This window comes from Salvia splendens, chromosome 9 (genome assembly GCF_004379255.2).
Source record: "Salvia splendens isolate huo1 chromosome 9, SspV2, whole genome shotgun sequence".
Lineage (NCBI taxonomy): Eukaryota > Viridiplantae > Streptophyta > Magnoliopsida > Lamiales > Lamiaceae > Salvia > Salvia splendens.
The window spans coordinates 1,770,129-1,786,738 of NC_056040.1; the positions used below are offsets into that span (position 1 = coordinate 1,770,129).

General features: G+C 34.8%; 1 protein-coding gene across 1 annotated transcript; it reads right to left on the reverse strand.

The window, feature by feature from the left end:
• Positions 1-4,300: 4,300 nt before the first annotated feature.
• Positions 4,301-10,852, reverse strand: LOC121748402 (valine--tRNA ligase, mitochondrial 1-like). Its single transcript, XM_042142731.1, has 20 exons — positions 10,701-10,852; positions 10,050-10,112; positions 9,774-9,940; positions 9,623-9,695; positions 9,428-9,493; positions 9,264-9,347; positions 9,090-9,167; positions 8,899-8,982; positions 8,734-8,813; positions 8,316-8,373; positions 7,927-8,229; positions 7,667-7,837; positions 7,202-7,401; positions 6,649-7,051; positions 6,139-6,390; positions 5,561-6,061; positions 5,319-5,425; positions 4,977-5,076; positions 4,744-4,886; positions 4,301-4,661 (listed from the first exon to the last, which is right to left on the reverse strand). Exons 1-20 carry the CDS (start codon positions 10,758-10,760, stop codon positions 4,505-4,507), a joined length of 3,150 nt encoding a protein of 1,049 aa, XP_041998665.1. The 5' UTR covers positions 10,761-10,852; the 3' UTR covers positions 4,301-4,504.
• Positions 10,853-16,610: the final 5,758 nt, after the last annotated feature.

Here is a 16,610-nt window from a genome sequence, read left to right on the forward strand (position 1 = left end):
ATTATCGAAATCATTAAAGTATTGAGATATGGCTTACATGACATATACTCCCTCCGTCCCCGAATAAGAGTCGCTAATTTCCTTTTTGGGTCGTCCCCCATTAAGAGTCACTCTTCATTTTTACCATAAATGGTAGTAGGTCCCACATTCCACTAACTCACTCCACTCACATTTTATTATAAAATTAATATAAAAAAGTGGGTCCAACATTCCACTAACTTTTTCAACCAACTCTTCTTTACATTTCTTAAAACCCGTGCCCGGTCAAACAACGACTCCTATTAGGGGACGGAGGGAGTAATTGTTAACCTACAAAATGGTGGATGTCGTCTTCTTGAGATGATTCTGAATCTGAATCAAGGCTTCAAAATGTCGGGCCTATATATGGCTTCATCTGGGACAGACAATCAGGGATGTATCACACTAAGATAAAAAGAAAGGAAAAACATTAGATATAACACTAATCACTAAAAAGAATAAAAATCAGAAATTGGAAATAGATCATTACAACAATATAAAAGTGCATTCTGAATGAACAAAAGTTCATTTCTTCGATAAAGGATAGAATACATCAATACACCATACACTAAAAGATTCATTAAAAAAAGTGTTCCATTGATGTCAATAGATTAAAACACAAAAAGAATAATAACATTATTCACAAAATAGAGTCGTTGCACTAAGCACGATACTTAAAAATTCTTAAAAAAATAACAATACAACAGTTCATTAAGAATGAAAATTTGTTCACCGTAACTAAAAATCAGTTTCATTACAGAAACAAAGCACATAATACTGTTATCATTCGATATTCAAAGCAAGCATCCTAAAAGCATAGTGCTACTATTATTATTTGACATTCATAACACAACCAAAACCATATTGGATTTATCAAATATATTAATATTCATCAAAGTAAGTAGATAATAAAAATTAATCTAAATTCGATATAACTGTATCGGATAGCATAACATAAACAATAAAATTCGATATAACTGACTTGAATTATGTCAGAATTAACAACCAAGCTGCCAACTAGAGATTATAACTCATCGAAAGTTGTACCCTGATTTTCTTGATTAATTTCGGAAGAAGCAGTTCCACGTACGTTCACTGATTCATGTGTAAAATCAGTTTTGGGAGAATGATTGCTCGAGGCGTCCATTGATGTACCAGTAAAATCTGTTCTAGGTGTAGGGCTGCTTGAATCTTCCATTGAACGATGGAATGGTCTTGGAGATTTAATTGAGAAGTAGAGATTACAGAGATTGCATTTTGATCGAAAAGAAATCTTTGCCTTATTTACGTGGCTTGAATCATGGAAAACTTAATAACGCTGCATTATAAAATTACATGAGAACAATCCTCAAGCCACTATTTTTGAAATATTTTAACAGATTTAGGTTTATTTGATATTATTTGCTTGAATTAATTATGACCATAAGATTATCAAAATAGGTGGACAAGATTTGGTTCGGTCTTTAAAATTAGTTCCACATTGAATACAATCCTAAAAATAATAGTATTATACCAAACTATAAAATAACTGGAAAAAAAAGAACCTTAAAAACTGCATTAAGATTATTAAGACCGTACAAAACATTACATTTCTCCAAATCAGCAATATGATTATCCCTCCAAAAACTGGACTGCATGAATCAGAATATAATAGGAATTCTAGAATCATAGATTAGCGCAGATCAAGACAAAACATTGTGATAAGTTCACAACAGAAGACGACAGCATTCAAAGAATTAAAATCCAACATAAAAAACCCAAAAGCCAGAAGTCTAAACAACATCTAATCACCACTTACCGGTAAACAAACAAGGACATAATGTAATTATTTTATGCAACAATGGCAGCAAATACACACGAGGTAATTGCCCAACTCATTAACCTGATTTGAAGTTTCTCGAATTAGACAAAAATGTGTTGTGGTAATATAGTTGAAGGATGACAGAAATAGTCTCAAAACTAATGTAAAAAAAGGGAAATATTAGTGGCGGTAGATATTACTGATGGTGAAATAAACTTAGTGCATAAACTTAATTAACAAACACACACGGCCGACAGAATCAAAGACAAGAAAATTAAAAGCACACTTTTACAATAATTATTTAATACACTAATATTAAACATAATTAAACGACCACTTTCTTTTCCGCATCGTAACTTAGTACTGCTTCCACCCGCCGCAAGGTGTTCCATCTTGAAAATGGTGGGAAATACTAAACAATCTGTGCAACTCTGCTTTTTGTTCCAAACTTTTTTCTTCTCACTCACAACTTCGGCTACGTAAGTATCATTGGCTTTCAATTCTGATATTATCAGACCATGAAAGATGACACTCACTGAATTTCGTGTCCGAATGTCCTTGCTTGCTTGAAATCTTTTGCAGAACGTTGAACTCGGCGTGGTCTACAAGAATTGATTTTCCCGGTTGGAGTTTCTTTGGTAAATGGTCCAGTTATCTGGAATAGAACAAAGAAACTCCAACCGGGAAAATCAATTCTTGTAGACCACGCCGAGTTCAACGTTCTGCAAAAGATTTCAAGCAAACAAGGACATTCGGACACGAAATTCAGTGAGTCCTATCTTTCATGGTCTGATAATATCACAATTGAAAGCTTAGAGACTCTATTATAGAGTGTCACCAGCAGATGAAGAAGAAGAGTCCTGAAAAAAAATTAAAACATTGATAAATAAAAAGATGAAGAGAAGAAGGGATGAGAGAGAGACCATTGCGTTGGTTGGTTGGTTTGGTTATAAGCAAATGAAAAGCCCTATCTATGCAGGGATGAAAAGCTTTCATTTCATTGCCTCAGTAGGCAATCAACTCTTTTTCATCTCTTAAAACCTTATTTCTATATTTGTGAAAATGCACATTTATATCAAAATAATTTGATAATATACACTTTGAGGGGTGGTTTTTTAAGATGCAGAATTAAAAGAGTGAATGGCCAAATGAGGTAATGAACAAGCTGGCAAATTAACATGTATAGAAACAATGGGTTTAAAAGAAGAAAAAGAGTTCATCTCCAAGTGAGGCAATGAAATGAAAGCTGGAAAACAAAAATAGAAATTATAGTTTTAAGAGAAGAAAAAGAGTTACTCCACTTAATTGCCTACTGAGGCAATGAACAAAGCTTTACCCACCTCTCCTCCCACCATAGATAGGGACTTGATATGAACTTGAAATTTTTATAAATAAATAAATATTTTATTTTATTTTTAATATAGAGATAGAAGAGATAGAATTCATGCATTTCATAAGGTGTTGAATTCCTCATTATAATTGATTATACCAGAATTATGGTGTATAATTTGTTTAATTTTTACTACCCATCTCTTAAAAATAGAAACTATTTCCATTTTGGATCGGCCCTTATAAATATAAACTTTCAAAATTTCTAATTTAAGGACATGAACCCCACAATTCACTAACACTATTTTCACTAGTTTTTTCTCTTCCTCTCTTTTACTTTATTTATTTTTCTCATCCTCCTTACTTTACTAATTTTTTTGTCATTACTTTGTCAATTGTGTATAAACACTCATGCCACTTCTAATGTTTTTATTTAAGTACGAAGGTAGTACTACTTTTTAAATAGAATTAGTAATTAGGATTCCATATAACATACGTACACTATTTTTAAATATGTAATATAAATTTAATCATCAATGGCGCCACATTAATACGGGTGCATTAATCTATCATCAAATTTACCTAAAATAAGTTATAAGAATTAAATATTTTTAGAGATTCTGTGGTTTATCATTCAAACAACATTAATCAAACTTTGTGATTTTACTGCACCTTTTCATTATAGACTATTCTATAAATATTGTATCTAGTTGACTTTGTTCTTGAGCTAGAATCGTCAATTTAATTCAACTTTTTATACTATAACATCCATCACACTTTAATTATAGTATCTTCAGAAAAATAAATACTACTATTATTCAATATTTAAATAGATCACTCTTTAATCATAGTATATTGAGAAAATTATATAAATGAAAAGGTATAAAAAAATTTGAGCCGTAATTTCTTATTTTCTAATGCAAAATTAAAATATTAGTAATAGAGAATAATATCTACCTAATTAGATAAACTAGAAATTAAATAATGATGATATGGACAACCAATATGTAAAAACATAGTAGGAGTAACAATTAGTTTTAAGAGAAGGAAAATATTTTCAATTACTTTTGTCCTATTTCTTTTATATCTTTCCAGAAAAAAAAGCCCCAGCATAATAATGTACAAGAATTATAATCAAAATGAAACAAAAAATAATCAAAATTGGCTTTAGAAATACAATATTGAAAAAGGCTATGTTTTCAAGTAGTATGTGGCGAAAACACAGCAATATTGTTACACAGTAAAGTGTGAAAATCAACCATGACATAATAAAGAAGATGATGATCTAGTGCAAGGTAGAACTTGTGTTCATCAATATTTTTGCTAAGAGCTGAAAACCTAAAGATCGAAATACTCTTAGGATTCCCGTTCCAGATGATCGCTCGTTTCCTTGAGCGACAGGATTTCTTGCAGCAACTTTGCCAGTTTCTCCTCATTATCCTCGCGGATACGGACAGGGACCTTCTCTTGGTAGCCAGAAGCGCTCGTCTTCTTCTTCAAGGTGTCGTATTGCCTGCAAGAGATCCAATTACATTAGCTCCGGTTTTAACTTGATCAAAGAAGAAGAAAGCGTATGGGTTTGGAAGGCTTCTTACTTTTGCGTCTCCTCCATTTTCTTCTTCAGCTTTCCAAGTTCTGCTTCGACATTGACGCTTCCTTGATTGAGGAAGACTGAGAGAGATTCATTGACAATGTCCACCAAGCAGCCCACTGGAACATCGGCGTTCTCACTCAAGACCTAAAATTAGTACAGTTCGTCCAAACTTAGGCAAAGTAAAAGGTAATAGGATGATAGCTAAAACGTGGTAAGACCGAATAATTTGCGTACAGTCAGAGATGATAGTTGGGCAAGCGTAGCGATCTCCAGATCATGTCCCTTGATGATATCACATGCATCATTTGTGCGGCAACGAACAATAGCTGCTCGCCTGAAAAAGTATGCCGTTGTTAAGGATACATAATTAGATATATTTATTAGTTAGAGCAGCCCAGCAGGGCAAACTGAAAAGTGAAGTTCAATGAACTCGACTTCAAGGTGCATTCTTCGTCAAAATTTCCAACAACGGTATGTTGAAAACTATACAAAAACTTCAGTACATCCAGATGTACGGTGGTAATTTATTATGCCTTCTGTTATGTTTTACATAGATAGAGATAAATTCCAACTTACCGCTGAAGCCTCTCATTTGATGGCAACTGTGATTTAAGAGACCTTAGTGATTTAACCACAGACTCGATCATATCCATCTCCGCCTCTACATCATCATTAGTCCAACTCTGCAAAAAAGAGATGACATTTCAAGGGCTTCACTATTGAGATGTGTTACTAATTCATAAATATTGACAAGAATAAGCATTTAGCTCATCCTAAGAGCTAAAAAAACAGTCTCGTGAAGAGTGTATGGATGTTACCTTTACGACAGATGGATATTCAGAAATCACAATGGACTCTTTCCTAACAGAATCCATCTTAGAAGGAAGACGCTGCCACAGTTCTTCTGTGACAAATGGCATGAACGGATGAAGTAATCGTAACCCATAATCTAGACACAGCCATAAGGTATCCTGCGCAGATCTTCTCGCTGATGCAAATACAGGATCGTTGCCAGCAAAATATGGCTTAATTACTTCAATAAACACATCGCACAACTGATACTTCCACCACGAGTACACAGCCGTGGCGGCATCAGAAAACTCATAAGATTCCAACGACGCAACTGTTTTAGAAATAGCTTTGTTCAACACAGACAGTATCCATTTGCAGCTAAAAGGCATGGAAGCTGGATCAATCTCAATTGGAGGGGTATAGTCATCTCCAAGTTTAGTCATAGCAAACCTAATAGCATTCCACAGCTTATTGCACCACTCCCGATATCCAACAACCCTCTGAATGTCCAGATTTATTTTGTCCGACTGAAAGAACAGAACGTGAAGATAAGACTTTGAAGAAAGAAAAGCAAGTTCCGATAAAGTAAAAGATAAGTATTCACCTGAGCCGTATAAGAAACAAGAGCAAAGCGCAAAGCATCAGCACCACACTCTTTAATTCCATCCGGAAAATCTTTCTTCTGCCCCTCTTTTGCGGTTTTGAGTTCATTGGGATCCAAGTTTCCTTCTTCTAGCCTTTTATGAAGATTTTCAAGGGTCACGCCTTGAATGACTTCCAGGGGATCGATAACATTTCCCAGTGACTTGGACATCTTGCGACCATGCGCATCGCGAACCATTGGGTGCAAGTAAACCTGAATACAGGTAAAGAATTTGAATAATTTGCATTTTAGCAATGAGATCAACCTCTTTCACATTATAAAGTATACAACACAGATTGAAACATAATTTTATAGCAAAGTAACTCAGAAGCAGGAATACTAGTAAAATTCTTTTTAATCGGTACATCACCTCCTAGAGGTTTAAACTGGCGCAAACAACCAACCTTAGCAAGGTATGCAAAATATTAATTTTTAAATTCAAATATGCAGGAAAATAAGAATGCTACAAACCTTTGAAAATGGTACATCACCTCCTAGCTTCATACCCATCATCACCATACGTGCCACCCAGAAGAAAAGAATATCATGCCCGGTTTCAAGCACGCTTGTTGGATAAAAAGCTTTGAGATCATCAGTATCATCTGGCCACCCAAATACAGATAGTGGAAATAAACCAGAAGAAAACCAGGTATCCAAGACGTCTGGATCTTGGAGAAGCTGGAACTTCTTCCCAGCAAACAATCTGCTAGCCTCCTCCAGAGCTTCTTCCTCGGTCCTGCCGACAACCCACCGATTATCGTAAGCACCAAGCTCCCTGAACTGATCAACTTCCAACACCACATACCAGGCGGGGATACGATGGCCCCACCAAAGCTGCCTTGAAATACACCAATCACGGATGTTTTCAAGCCATCTGTAGAATACAGGATATCATTAGAACCTAATTTTGCACAAATGTTAGTTAATCAAAAGTGCAGCACAAAGCAGGGAGGAAATATATCAAATGTAAATGATAGATGAGAAACTTCAGGCTACAAAAACTAATATCATTTCTCAAAAATACCTCTGCCATTCAGCAACATATTGTTTTGGGTCGATTCCCAACTTTGGATTTTTATCATCAATGACAGCATTCAAACCATCTTCTGCCATGCCTTTGCAGTTCACATACCACTGGGGCTTTATGAGGGGTTCCACTACATCGTTGCTTCTTGAACAAATGCCAAGGCGCATCTCATTATTTTTATCACCTCTATAAAGTCCCTTAATTGTAAATAGAGCTAACAATCAGCATACTAGAAATAGAGCCAACAATCAGCATACTAGAAATAGAGCCAACAATCAGCATAGTCATGCCTAAAAGAACTACATTAACTTTGCCAGTAACAGAGTTCATAAATGGTCCTAAAACTGGCTTATTATGGATATAGTGAACACCTTTCCCCCAAATCACAATTTGTAGGTAACTGCACTTCAATTAGGGCAACTACATCAAGTAATGCTTAATAAAAGTAATGTGTAAAAGTACCTTTTCTTTTAAAGCTTGGGTCACAGCCTCGCGTGCCTTAAAACGTGGCATTCCTGCAAATTGTTCACCACCGTTGGTATTTATTTTTCCATCATCTGTGAAGATATTGATGAAATTGAGATCATGTCGCTTGCCAACATCAAAATCATTAGGATCATGGGCTGGAGTTATCTGCAAAATATCATGTCCAAGTACTTCTCTGATTATGAACTGAAAAATAGTAGAAAAAAAGTATTATGAGCAGCAAATGTTCTGCTTACCTTAACAGCACCAGTCCCAAATTTCATATCAACTAACACACTATCACAAACTATTTTTAGCTTCCTTCCATTGAAAGGATGAATAGCAAATTTCCTATGAAGATGCTTGTATCTGGGATCATCTGGGTGTATAGCAATTGCAGTATCACCGAGCATTGTTTCCACTCGAGTCGTTGCAACAACGATCTCGCCCAAATCCCCTTCCAGAGGATAAGCAAATGATGTCAGCACCCCAAACTCGACAGGAGTTTCATACCCAGGAACACGCAATGGTGTTCTTTCTTTGATATCTATATAGTCTACCTAAGAGTACCAAAGAACTTGTGTAAAATAACAACACAATTTTGTCTGTACATAACAAATGATGAAGTGTAGGAACTCTGAATGACCTCAATATCGGATATTGCTGTTCTCAAGACGCAGTCCCAATTCACCAGACGAATATCCCTAAAAAGAGAATTAGATGAGAAACCTTTAAAAAAGGAACCAACAAACCATCATATACCAGACAAATGAGCAACAACACATAAACACCAAAGAACAATATAAAACTCTTGATGAATATATAGTAGTTCAATAATGAAATGCAGCAAATTTGACTAATTACTGATTACAAAGTTATCAAATGCAAGTGCATGATTTAAAAGATTGAGAATGAGTCATCCGTTATAAACAATACTACTGAAGTCTCAAAATGAGGATATAGATGCTTACATAGCACCTAAAATTAGGCTTCCTGAGAACAAAGGCCAAGTACTTAGCTCATATCACAAGAAATTGAAGCAGTGCCTTTAAGCATGAGCATACCGATATATAAGACCTTGCTTGTGAAGTCTTACAAAAGCCTCAGTCACAGCCCTTGATCTCTTCTCGTCCATGGTAAAGCACTATCCATAACAAGCACAAGACTGATAATAGTTCCACTTTAAATCTCTACCTAATCAAATATGCAATGATGATCCAAATTATCACCTCACGTGACCAATCAAGAGATGCACCCAAGCGCCGGAGTTGCTTTAAAATCGTGCCTCCATACTCATTCTTCCATTTCCAGACCTATTACCACATTTAACAAGTAAAAGAGAATAAATGAGATAGCTCTGGTTAGAGGATGCTGCAAATTACCAAAACTGCATAAGATGAGAATATATTAAAGAGCTTACTTCATCCACAAATCTCTCACGACCAACTTGATGCCTTGTCAATTTCTGTTCCCTCATAATTTTCTTTTCCACAACAACCTGACATAGAAATCGGTGATTGGCTAAGCAAGTTTATAGTTATGACAAAGAAGGCCACGGACATATTAAAAGTTAAAATATATCCAAATGAACAACCTGAGTAGCTATTCCAGCATGATCCATACCCGGCACCCATAACGTATTGTAACCAGACATCCTCTTCCAGCGAATAATAGTGTCCTAGAGGAATAATGTGATTAGAAATCAAACATTTCAAATAAATTAATAAAATGATAATTAATCAATTGCCACTTGAAAACCTCAATAGCAGTAGTAAGGGCGTGGCCGATGTGAAGGGCCCCAGTAACGTTAGGAGGTGGGAGCACCTGCATTAGGAATAAATGTGTATTAATAGAACAGTTGAAGTACACCATGAACAGTTTATTTGAATTTTGAAAATATGTTACCACCCAACATGCTAAAAACCGGTGATATAAGGATGTGCAGAAACTTACGATGACAAAAGGTGGTTTGGAGCTTTTGGGGTCTGCCTGAAAGAAGTTTGACTTCTCCCACCATTCATACCACCTAGTAAGAAATTTTAGCAATGATGAGAAGGAAGACTCACTTTTAGTAACAACACTAGATCAATAATCAATAGCATACGATTTTTCTACGGTGTTGGGGTTGAAATTTTGTGCCATTTCGGTAGCGAGCTTTTTCTTTTCGCCAAGAGGTGTCTCTGGATCAACTTCCAGGAGATTTACCTTCTGTGCTTCTTTTTTTGCATTTTTCTTCATCTCTGACTTGGAAGCAGCAGCAGGTTGTTGTGCCTAAATTTGCCCAGAAACCAAACACTCAAACCATGAATATATCTAACAAACGTATCTGATCAAGTAACATAATTATACTTGTTTGGGGCAGAATGAGGTGAATTAGCACCTGAAGCTTCGCCGCAGCTGCTTTTTGAGCAGCTTTAAGTTTCTTCAGCTCCTTATCTCTAGCCTACACTCACAATGCGTCAATTGCCATTAACAATTAGTTAAACTAGAAACAAAAAGAGGAGGTAGTCTGAGAACAATAGGCAAACAGAAGCACCTACATTCTAAACTGATGTCATGGAGTATAGGAAAAGAATAGGTAACGAAATCAGATAAGACTCGTACAGCCAAAACATTCAAATACAAGCATTCCTGTTTCCATCTCAAATTTGAAATCAATCAGAAAACATGCACCAAAACAAAACCAGGAAGCTACATTGATCAGAGCTCGCAAATTGAACTAGTTTCAAATGGCAAAAGCAGCGAGCTCCTGCACTTCAGCAATTCAAAAAATCGACATATCGAAATCACCAATTCAAATGCAAATACAAGCATTCCTAATTCCATCTCAAATTTGTAATCAATCGGATTGGTCAGAGCTCGCAAATTATATTTGAAATTGTCAGCCTAGACAAAACTAGTTTCATATTTTAAAAGCATTTCAGCAATTCAGAAATCGACATATCAAAACCACTAATTCAATTGCAGGCACAAGCATTCCTAATTCCATCTGAAGTTTCTCAATCAATCGGAAAACACGCGATGCTCTCACCTTCTCCTCTTTCTTCATCTTTTTCTCCAGTTCCTCCGGCGTCAGCTCCCGCGACTCCATGGCCAGAGAGAATATTGAAGCTCTCGGCGGCGTGAGGTGATGCAGCAGGTGGCAGAAAGAATGAAATGAGCGTAGGGTTTTGAGTGAGTGGAAATGACGTCAACGGTTTTAAATTTTACTTCTATAAATTGGTTTTTTACTGTTGAGTGACAACAAGATCATACTTTAGTATTTATTTATATAAAGAAAAAGAAAAACAATCCAAATTATATATTTGAAGGTTATAAATATATATAGGGAATGGCCAATAAATTTGGCATAATTCCCTATTTTATGGGATTGGATATGGGATTGGGTATTAAAATATAAGATAAATTGTGTAATGGATAACCCGAATGGGTATCGGATATTACCCGAATATCCAATTTATTATTTAAAGCATATTGTAAATTAGGTTTAGCCATTTTGGGCTTCAAGAGCTGGGCTAATTTATTTACTAATTACAATTTACTAGGTTAACTTTCTCAAAACTCATGTAAATAAATCATAGCTTGTCACCCCCAAGAAACTGATGAATCTTTGAATGGCATGAATGGCGATTTTCTGCATTTTAGTTTTAGCAATGACTGCTTCTATATTTTGCTTAGTTGTTTAATGACTTTTCCGTATTGCATTGCCAAATCATGTGGTTTTATATTTTAGTTAATTATTTTGACTTTTGAATTATATTATTGGTTGCTTTTATAGTTTATTAAATACCTAGCTTTGATTTTTTTATTAGTTATTAACACATGTAAAGAGTAAGGTATTTGGGTACCCGATACGTCGGGTATGGATACCCGGGGCGGGTATTGGACTACCCGAAAATATATTGGAGCGGATTTTGGATAGACTTTTCAATGATTTTCGGGTTTGGATACCCAGTTTTTTTGGGTCGGGTATCCACGGATACCCGTATTCCCACCCCTAGGAGGGAGTATATCAAATGAGACTAAATTCCGCTTATTTTTTCTAATTATATTTTTTTAAATTCATGACAAAAATTCGGAGACTACTATTACTCCATTCGTATTCAAAAAATAGATATATTTGAAATGACACGAGTTTTAATGCACAATTGGTAAAGTAAGTGAGAAGAATTGGTAAAGTAAGAGAAAAAAAATGAGTAAAGTAAGAAATAGGAAGAGAAAAAGTAGTGAAAATAAAGTTAGTGAATAGTGGGGTTCATGTCCTAAAATAGAAGGATTCTAAAGTTTCTATTTTTAAATAACGACCCAAAATGGAAATAGTTGTTATTTTTAAAAACACGGACATAGTATTATTTATTAATGGATGAAGTTGTATCTACTCGTTTAATTTGCTTGTCTTGTTAAGATAGTGTGTACATTTCACAGTAGTGCGGATTCAAGGGGGACGATAATTTTTTAAAAAAAAATTAATTATATTTAGTATAGTATTTTTATTAAAGTTCCAATACGAACTATTTTTGGGCGACTTAACGAGGATGAATATATGTATGTAGGCCGGTCACATTAATCTGGCGGTGACGTTCGGGCTTTTTCTGGCCCGAAAGGTGTCGTTGGTTCGTGCCGTGCTGTACATGGTGGCACAGTGCCTAGGCGCGGTGTGCGGGTGCGGGCTTGTGAAGGCGTTCCAGAAGGCATACTACGTGAGATACGGGGGCGGCACGAATGAGCTGGCAGACGGCTACAACACGGGCACAGGAGTCGCGGCCGAGATCATCGGCACCTTTGTTCTCGTCTACACCGTCTTCGCCGCCACCGATCCAAGAGGAACGCTAGAGACTCCCATGTTCCGGTGAGAGTTTTTACAACTTCATTATTTTCTATTCATTTTACTATAAAGTTTAAATTAAATAATAGTAGTAGTATAATAATGTGTGACAAATTTAAAGAGAAAAGGTTGACCATAACATAGGCTCCCCAATTATAACTTATTTTTTTAATGATTGTACGAAATCATGTCTTTTGGTGATGTTCAAATTAATACTATTCGACTATTTCACAAAATAAAGGAAATGTACTACTCTGTATAAATAAATAATACTTTTTTAATAAAACAAAGGTCTTATTTGAATCTTGATTGTAGGTTTTGGCGCCACTTCCAATTGGATCTGCGGTGTTCATGGTTCACTTAGCCACCATCCCAATCACGGGCACTGGCATCAACCCGGCCCGAAGTTTCGGAGCCGCGGTCATCTACTGCAAAGACAAAGCTTGGGATGATCAAGTATGTATATCTATCCATATTAATTTGTATTAATTGAATAATTAATTGAACACAAAAACTGATCATATATTATTTTCAATCAATTCTTGCAGTGGATATTCTGGGTCGGGCCCTTCGTCGGAGCAGCCATCGCTGCAATCTATCATCAGTTCGTTCTTCTGGCCGGAGCCGCTTTTGGATCTTTCAAGAGTTCTTATTGAAATTCATTTTTTTTGGAGTTTGAATAAAGATTATATCCTTCAAGAAGCAAGTGTAAATTAAATGCTTATTAGTGTTGTGTTGGCAAATGGGCCGTGTTTTGGCTCGAATGGTGCTTTCTCTTTTCTTTTCCTTTTGCTCGGTTTCGGGCCTCTTTTATTTCTTCACTTCGATGCCATGAGTATCGAAGTGATAATGTTGTCGTAATGTAAATGCGGTATCCTCAAACTAAGGTGTGAATTTTGTGAAGAACGTATGTTTGTATAATAAGTATATTGTTAATTGTATATTGAATATTTGTTGTTTAAATAAAACGAAATTGAGGTGAAAGATTTCAATTTTCAAATTAGGATTGAATTCACATTTGGCAACTCAGCTACATTTAGCTAGAAAGGCCCGACTGTTGCTTTAAGTTGGGCCTTTTTAGGCCTGTCTAAAATTATCCATTTGAAAAGCCCAATACTTGTTATAAATATGGGAGTTTTATTTTTCGGTATTAGAAAACTTAGGGTTTACAAATTTGAATTCATTGATACTTACTCTGAAAATAGAACTAGATAGTTTATTTTAATTTGATAGGTCAAAACTTAGCTTTCCTTTTCTTAAAGTATAGCATTTGCAAATAATTACAGCGTATACAAAAAAGGACTATATTGTATTGTATTAATTTTAACTTATTGACATGCTATTAAATCCCATCAATTATTGAGGAGATGACATAACAAAAGAGTACAAGACCTTGCGACAATTCATTTATAGATCTTAAATATACGATATTGTTATTGTTTGTGTATATCAATTTGAAATAAACTCACATATATACTAGTCCTTCCATCCCATAAAAATAGACTACTTTTGTCATTTTGATTTATCCTATAAAAATAGACATTTTTATTTTTGATAACTTTTTCTTTCATGGGCTCATTTTCTATTAATAATACTTCAATCGTTTTTCGTTCTATTTCTTTTTTACTTTACAAATTGTGCATTAAGCTATTTTTATAAAATGGAGGAAATATCACACATAATATTTGTGATAAATGATGACCAACAAAATGAATACTAATAAAATACGTGATAACCAACACTACGAATATTAATAAATAGTAAAAAACAAGGTACAAATGTACAATTATAGTTGTATATGCATTCATATTCAACACATAATTTTCTGCAATTCACAATCTTTACTAGCAATAATAGTATCCATCACTTATTTAAATTACCACATAAAATTTAAGTGAAACTTCCAATATCTCAAATTTCTAATATCACCCACGGCCTTAAATATTCAATATTCGATCACTAAATTCTTGAAAGAAAAAGATAGTACTTAATAACTAAAATATGATAGTTACCTATAAATTTTATATATAGAATGATAGTTACCTATAAATTAGAGGGGCCAATGCAGCTGCCACTATAAATGTACATGGCTCCTATACCTACAAATTTCAGTCTGATCTACCTAAAAGTAATAGCTTTCATCTCAAAATACAAGATTCAAATTAGACGGTTGCTTTAATTACATACTAGTAATAGATGGTGCTAATTTGTCCAAAACCCTAACTAATAACTCACTAATTATATCTAGCTTTCTAATAGAATCTTTCTCATGTATATAAATATTCGGATGCTAACGTAAAATTATAGTATATCGCAAAATAGTTGCTCGAAAATTAAAGACATGATGCTCACAAGTCATAATAGCTACTCTTAAATAAAAAAATGATTTAAGGACAATTTTTTAATTCAATTATAGACACTAATTTGTGTTTCTAAGTACATCTACCCTTCAAAAAACTTCTCAATTCTTAGTGTTCCAACTAATTAAAGGACCCAAATGGAAGTGTTTTCGAAAAATAAAATATTAAGATGTAGTTACAAATTTGTCCTCAATTTAAGGACGTTTTTCTTTGCACACTAAATTTTAGTCATTTTCAGAATTTTCCAACACAAGTAATGCAGTCTTCAATTTTATGTCCTTATAAGATGAGTTTACTGTAGTGGTTGAGCCAGGTTGATAATCTATTAACACTTTTTTTATTCTTCTCTTCGGACTTATTTCACGGTGACTTGTTTAGCAACCGGCTATCAGATTGCTTCGGTTGGAGCAAATTTAACCTTTGGAAAATCTTGAAAATGATCATAGTTTATGTATTTTGTCACCAACTTCGTAATATTCGATAATAAAAAAACCAAGAGCGTATGGATTTACAACCAATTAATCCTTAATATTAGAATTATGTTGTTGTTGTCGTTATCGTCGATTCATACGTTAACTAACCATGGTCAATGGTTGGTACTCTCTTAATCACTCCCAATAGTTATGAACATTAATAACCCTAGGGTTATTCCATTACTACTCCACAAAACCCTAATGACATTTGATCTCCCCTCACCTTTAAAAACCCACAATTATGAACTAGATAGTACGTGTTGTGTGAGCTTAAATAGCAGCTGGGCATCCCCTCACATTCAACAAGTTCCAAATAGAAAAAGATAAAAAAGCACAATTTTTTATTTTTGCTTTATTGTGTAGAGGAATATGGCCCCCTTCATGCCTGGCATCATCACCTTCATTCTTCTCCAAACCCTATGTTCTGACAAAGGGAAAAGGGAATATTAAAGAAATGAAGAAAAACACAGCGAAATGATGTTTCGTTTTCAGGTGAGATGAAGCTCTATTTACTAGTTTTTGATTTTACACATTGTGCATTTTTCATCTACAAACCCTATTTCTTTCTCATGGGGTGGGGTTGAGATGCCATTTCTTGATTCTCTATAAATGGGTTGGAGTGAGTGTGATGCTTTTTGAAATTTGAGTTGGTTCATTTATTTTAGCAAAAGTTGGGTTGTGGGGCGATCGTTTGTTTGTTCGTGGGTTTTTTCCGATGTATGTTGTTTAGTGCGTGTCTGGCTCCTTGTATGCCATTCGCGGCATCCCTCTGTGGGGGAAGGCCGTCGGGGATGGCGTGCGTGGAGCCATGCATGCTTTTCTCTCATGTCTTGATTTTATTTTGTGAATATATAGTGACAAAGTCATGAACTATATTTGTCATTTTCTATGATCAATATGTATGTATCTGTGCATTATGTTAATTTGTTGGAGAAGTGTGTAATAAGGTTCTTTGAAGGTGTTGATTTGAATTTCAAGAATGAGGGAAAGTGATATGGTGGTTGATTAGTGACAAATTGTTAATTAGAAGCATTTATGTTGGTAAATGATTTACATAATGTAAGGTAAATGATTTACATTTTTCATTACATAAACTTGTATGCATTTCAAGATGTTTAAATTGCAATGAATTAAGCAAAGATTCGTGTGGTGATATATTGATCAATAATGTGATCTTATGTTTTAGCCTAAAATTAAGTTTAGTTCAGCTTGTCAAATTAAATGTTGGGTTGGGTCGGATCGGGCCAGGCTCAAATTTTGGTGGTTTATGAAAAGATAATGAA

Bases quoted from the DNA above. Each gene is read 5' to 3' on its own strand.
- LOC121748402 (XM_042142731.1), bottom strand. From the start codon at position 10,760: ATGGAGTCGCGGGAGCTGACGCCGGAGGAACTGGAGAAAAAGATGAAG. The intron at 7,052-7,201 runs GTATTTTTGAGA...TGTATTCTACAG, and splicing joins TATGTTGCTGAATGGCAGAG to ATGGCTTGAAAACATCCGTG. The intron at 6,391-6,648 runs GTTTGTAGCATT...ACCTGTATTCAG, and splicing joins GTGATGTACCATTTTCAAAG to GTTTACTTGCACCCAATGGT.